The 5,335-nt window shown below is 32.4% G+C and overlaps 1 protein-coding gene across 1 annotated transcript; it reads right to left on the bottom strand.

Annotated features, from left to right (window-relative positions):
- Nucleotides 1-1,216: 1,216 nt before the first annotated feature.
- On the bottom strand, nt 1,217-3,844 carry LOC149549931 (transcription factor bHLH146-like). Its single transcript, XM_089794985.1, has 3 exons — nt 3,604-3,844; nt 2,015-2,910; nt 1,217-1,548 (listed from the first exon to the last, which is right to left on the bottom strand). The coding sequence occupies exon 2, from the start codon at nt 2,678-2,680 to the stop codon at nt 2,021-2,023; it is 660 nt and encodes a 219-aa protein (XP_089651111.1). The 5' UTR covers nt 2,681-2,910; nt 3,604-3,844; the 3' UTR covers nt 1,217-1,548; nt 2,015-2,020.
- Nucleotides 3,845-5,335: the final 1,491 nt, after the last annotated feature.

Consider the following 5,335-nt stretch of genomic DNA (forward strand, 5'->3'; position numbering starts at 1 on the left):
ATTTGTTGAAGTGAGCCTAGATCCTACTAATTTAGGATAAAAACTAATTGTTATTTAAGTGTTCTTGCATTCTTTCCTAAACATACTTCAACTAATCCATAACATATCTTCTTGTAAATGAAATCATGCACAACTGTAACTGTGATCATATAAATGAGTATAGGTTATAAATTTGAATAACAATATCTAGATTATTACAGATTTGATAAATCTATTAAATAATTCACTATATTTCATGAACTAATTAGCCTAGTAGTTACATACTTCAATCAATCATAAATTTATAGATGTCTATGTGCAATACATGTGAAATTGCACATACAACATCTAGAGACACATTTGAGTCTCCCATATCAATCGTGCACTCTAACTCAACACACAAATCAACCACACAATTGCTTTATATTTTGAACAATCAAGAATAATGTTCCCCAATAAACAAGTAATAGACAAGCTTCAAGTTGACATCAATGGCAATGTAACGAATGATTAATTGATCAAAAAAATGTACTATAACAACTCTACAACACAATCTACACTAGTTGTGAGTCATGTATATATCTTCACAAGTGTACATGTCATATGAACTTATGAAAATAAAAGATAAGATCTATAATTATTTAGACATAATCATGTATTTTAAAAATAAATTAATCATATATGATTATGTCATGACATAAAAGAAAAGTTCAAAATATATTTATGATAGAATTTACAACAATAATACAAGTGATTTTTTAAAAATTTGAATAATAAACACCATATCAAACATCTCCTATTTTATAAATAACTAATTTAATCCTGATTGTGTCATTTATAATATCAACTTAACTTAAGACAAGAGCCTACACCACAATTGTAAATTGTGAGCCTCTCATCTTAAAGATTTCAAATCTACTTGAATTTAGCACATAATAATAATTAATCTAAAAAATAATAATAAACAAACAAATTTTTTTTTTTAAATTTAAAAATCCCTAATTCAATATTTATTATTTATTATTATTATGAATTTGAAATTCATTGCTCAACAAACCCTGAACATTTTACTTATTGAAAACCAAAATAACCTATTTCCATGACTTATCAAAATGAATATGAGTGGCCCAAAACAATTGCCATTTAGTTAGTTGCAAAGTAGTGCCTACAAGGAATTAATTATGTTTGGTTTTGGTCGGTATTAGACAGATTTGAACAGTCCTCATATACGCTTAAATTTGCTCAATTTAAGATGATTTATATATTTAGCCTGGATTCAATCAGAGCTATTTGGCAATATATGTCTTCTGGAAACATTTGCTTTTGCATGTATTATACAACTCTTCTAATCTGCATCCTCATTTTCATCAAGATATTATCACTATTTCCTGGTAATTTTAAAAATAAACCGATGACATCCATTAAAGAAATACAACACTTATTACATTTATTGACAAACTGTAATTTTCTCTTCTGACCGGAAGTAATTTAAATCTGACCCATCTCGTGCAAGTCACTGCTTGCTGCACTAACAATTTCAACGAAATCCCACCCCCGAATTTTCTTACGCTGCATTCAATAGAGCAACTTTTGGTTAGAAATCTAAGCGTTTCATTTCAGATTACGGACAAAAAAAAATTATGGGTGAATTCTTTATAGCTCAAAGATATGTCAAACGCTCTTTTTAGTCTGCATTCAGTGAAGCAAACATAGATTAGAATTTCTAAAACGTTATGAACATATTATTGATGTCTGGATGAATTATAATTTGGAAACAATTACTCTGGTAGAAGTGAAAGTAGCACAAAACACTCAAATTAATCATGAGTATTGCAGTATGAAGCAAGAAATGATTGACAACTGGCAACTTGCTTCTATCCATTGCTTGAACCTCGAGCTTAATCACATTTCTTATCAACGAATATCTAGCATCACCTCGTTCTTTCTTAGGCATTATAGATAACAAAACCTTTTTGTTTTTCTAAATCATGCACAAGAAAAGATTTAATGTAAAAAATGTTGTCATGGCACGTACCTTAATTCATTTTCTAGCTGGAAACTCAGTCAAGTGACGGAGGACTTTTACTTGTATTTGCAAACAAGTTATGTAGTTCCCCAATTCCTTGAACAGAACATCTGTCTCCATGGCATTCCCTCCTGGTGTGAGCTTCCTCAGAGTTTCAATACGAGACTTTACACTCCTTTTTTGTTTGATTTTTCTAACCGTACTAAGCCTTTTAACAAGTAATTTCGGCCTCCGTCTTTTATATTTAGCATCATGGGCAGCTTTAAAAAAATGTTTCTTTCTTTTTTCTAAGCAAACCTGATCACAAGTTACTTCTCCAACATTGTCTTTCACATTGCTAGGATCAATGTAATACTTGCAGCATTTATTTTGAGCAATTGAAGAATAGTTTGTATTCAGCTTGACTTTTGACTGTCTCCCAAACTTTAATATGTGTGCTGGCTTTTTAATGGCAAGATCTTTTTCTTTCTCTAATTTGGACCTAAGGGCACTACTCCAGTTGAACCCTTTGGCTGACAGGGCAAGCGCCATATCTGCTTCATACCTTATGACACACTCACGTCTTGACTTAGAGTGCTCTGTGTGTTCACCTTCAATTCTTTCTAATGCAGGCAATAAGTGGGAAACATATTGCTGAACAAATTCTAATGCAAGCTTTCTCCCCTCCAAATCCATGGAATGCTCAAGGTCAGCTAACCCTAAAAATGATCTTGTTTCAATTGTGTGTGTAGAGAGAAAACTTTCAGCGTTTAGCCTACGGGATGCTAAGTTTACTAGAATGCAAATTGAGGATATCCAACACTAAAATATGGTCACAATGGGATCCTGCCAGAGATCATTTTCATCACTTAGCTGCAATTTTAGCACCAGACTTCACTCCCATGTAGTACACATTTGAAATAAGCCTGTACATTGGAAAAGGTGAATAATCAGATTAGATATTTAAAAAAATGAAAATCGTTTAATGAGCTTAGACGAAATCCTATCAAGGTCTATGGGAGAGCAAAATATAAACTTGACTCATATTTAGAACACTTACATGTTAAATGTAACTAGCAAAGAAAATTCTAATTATAGAACCGAATAGCTAATTTTAACTCCGACTGCATTTCTAGATAATCCATAGCGATGTACATAAAAGATCTGGCACGCTCTTGAGCATTTTAATGGCTTTGGATGTGCTATTAAACTGATAAGAAAAGAAAGCATTAAAAATAAAATAGGGAATATGGTAAAACTATTTAATCCAAATTTTGAATATCTGAAACAACAAATGCTTTATTTGCTATTGAATTTCTGGGTATAAAGATTTTTTTCATTAATCTTTCGACTGATCGATCATTAGAATGGATCAAATAGAGTGATTCGAAACATTAATAAAGAAAACCTTTATACAATCGTACCCTGAAATTCAATAACAATCCAATAAAATGTAGAAATCTCATAGCTCCAAACACTTTATTTGTTTTTCTTTTCCCAAGATAAGTTCTTCCCGTCTTCTTTCCTATACCAATTATTCTGAATCCGTAAAAATTACAAACACAAGAGATAGAACACAGTTATTTCTATAACGATAATCCCAAAAGCCTCAGACCAACCTTATTGCCTCTGAGCCAAGTTCCAAAGATATTTTCCCCAATGATTTTGGAGCTTAAAACTTTAACCCCTACAATGCATTAAGCTTGAGAAAATTGGAAGCCCGTGTATAATTTTATAGGAAAATTCCAAGCTTGTTGGGATGACAATTATTGTATCGAAGCTCTAAGATTACGATATCTTCCAATAAAGGGTACAATACAGTGCTACAGCTAAAGGAGGACGACAGCAGAAGGGAAATGTAGTGGAGTATTAGCTGCTAAGGAGGTTCATCTATATGAAGTTAAGAGGAGCACATGAACGCACATGGCGGGACTGCTGTTCTCCCATGTGCAAATGAAACATCATTTCAACAGAAGCCATTAAAACTAACCACATGAATGTCAAACTACATACATAGCCTCTCAAAAAGGACTCCTTTGGCTCCATCTACCGCCCACTATTCTTTTCTTGAGTACAACGCTTAGCTACTCATTCAAAAGAGTCCTATCATCAATTTTACTCTTTACACACAATGAAAACCTAATAAATGAAAATTACTATCTATCGTCAAATAAAACAAACATAATGACCAATTGAAAGGCTAATAAATGAAATTCACTATCTATCTTCACATTAAACTAAGATAGTGACCAATAGTATGCGATAAAACCATGAGTATGGCTCTTATAACTAGAAAGTAATTATGCCCACCATAGTGGGGGAGGCTCACCAAACTTTTGACAGGATCCTTTTGTCTAATTGAAGACATACAAATTCCCATGTATGTTTGATAAAGGGTACACGTGGGCTTTCTTTGATCCAAGGAAATATCCAAAGAAAAACATCTTATCAATCTCCACATTGATTGTCAGATTAATTTGCATTAGTCTTGTCTACAAAAGGTCCATAATAAATGATGTAATGTACTCTATCGCTTGTGTTTTGACTGGATCGACCACCTCCAATTTTCCCTTGTCTTCTCTCCTCCCTAAAGTCTTCACCCAAATCCAAAGCTAATGCTATCCACACCCATTTCCTTTACACCGTTCAATCCTCAACAGTCAAATTAACACATTTTAAAATTGAAAGTCTTGCTTTTATTCCGACTGCTTCTTCATATGTAGCAGGGATTATTCGTTCATTTGACTTTGAGGCACCATTTTGAAGGTTATATTGTATTTATTATACATTATAAACATGCCCAATAATTCAAATCTCACTTTAGTTAATCACATGGTGTTGAATGGAAATAAAGTGTTAATCAATTATCTGTCAATGTCATTTGGTGTGCTACAATGGAGCAGTTACGGAATATGGGCGTTCTATAAACATGTTTACAGCTCATAATTAGTAGGTTCCTTAAATAGGGTTTTCAATTATTTAAAATATCGCCTATGATCATAAAATATTCTTTAAGTTTAGCACCGGTTAGAAAGCTACACACAGATATTTTCACCGCTAGAACGTTGATAATCCAGAGCTGTGATATAGCTGGAGTCTTGCCTACTGTCTAAAAAAGTTAAAATTGAAAAAGATGTATACTAGTAATAAAATCGTATGTAAGTTATATTTTTGCAAATTTCAGTTAGTAGAGGCCGAAAGACAAACCAAAAAAAACCTCCTTCTCAGATGCACTAACTCTCACGCATATCTAATACGACTACTCTACATGATGGAATTCGAATTCAATAACACAATGATATAATTAGTAATGATACTACTGCAAATAAAAACATAATTACATTTATAACA

The sequence above is a fragment of the Cupressus sempervirens genome, chromosome 7 (assembly GCF_028749045.1).
Source record: "Cupressus sempervirens isolate cs-2001-9-10 chromosome 7, ASM2874904v1, whole genome shotgun sequence".
Lineage (NCBI taxonomy): Eukaryota > Viridiplantae > Streptophyta > Pinopsida > Cupressales > Cupressaceae > Cupressus > Cupressus sempervirens.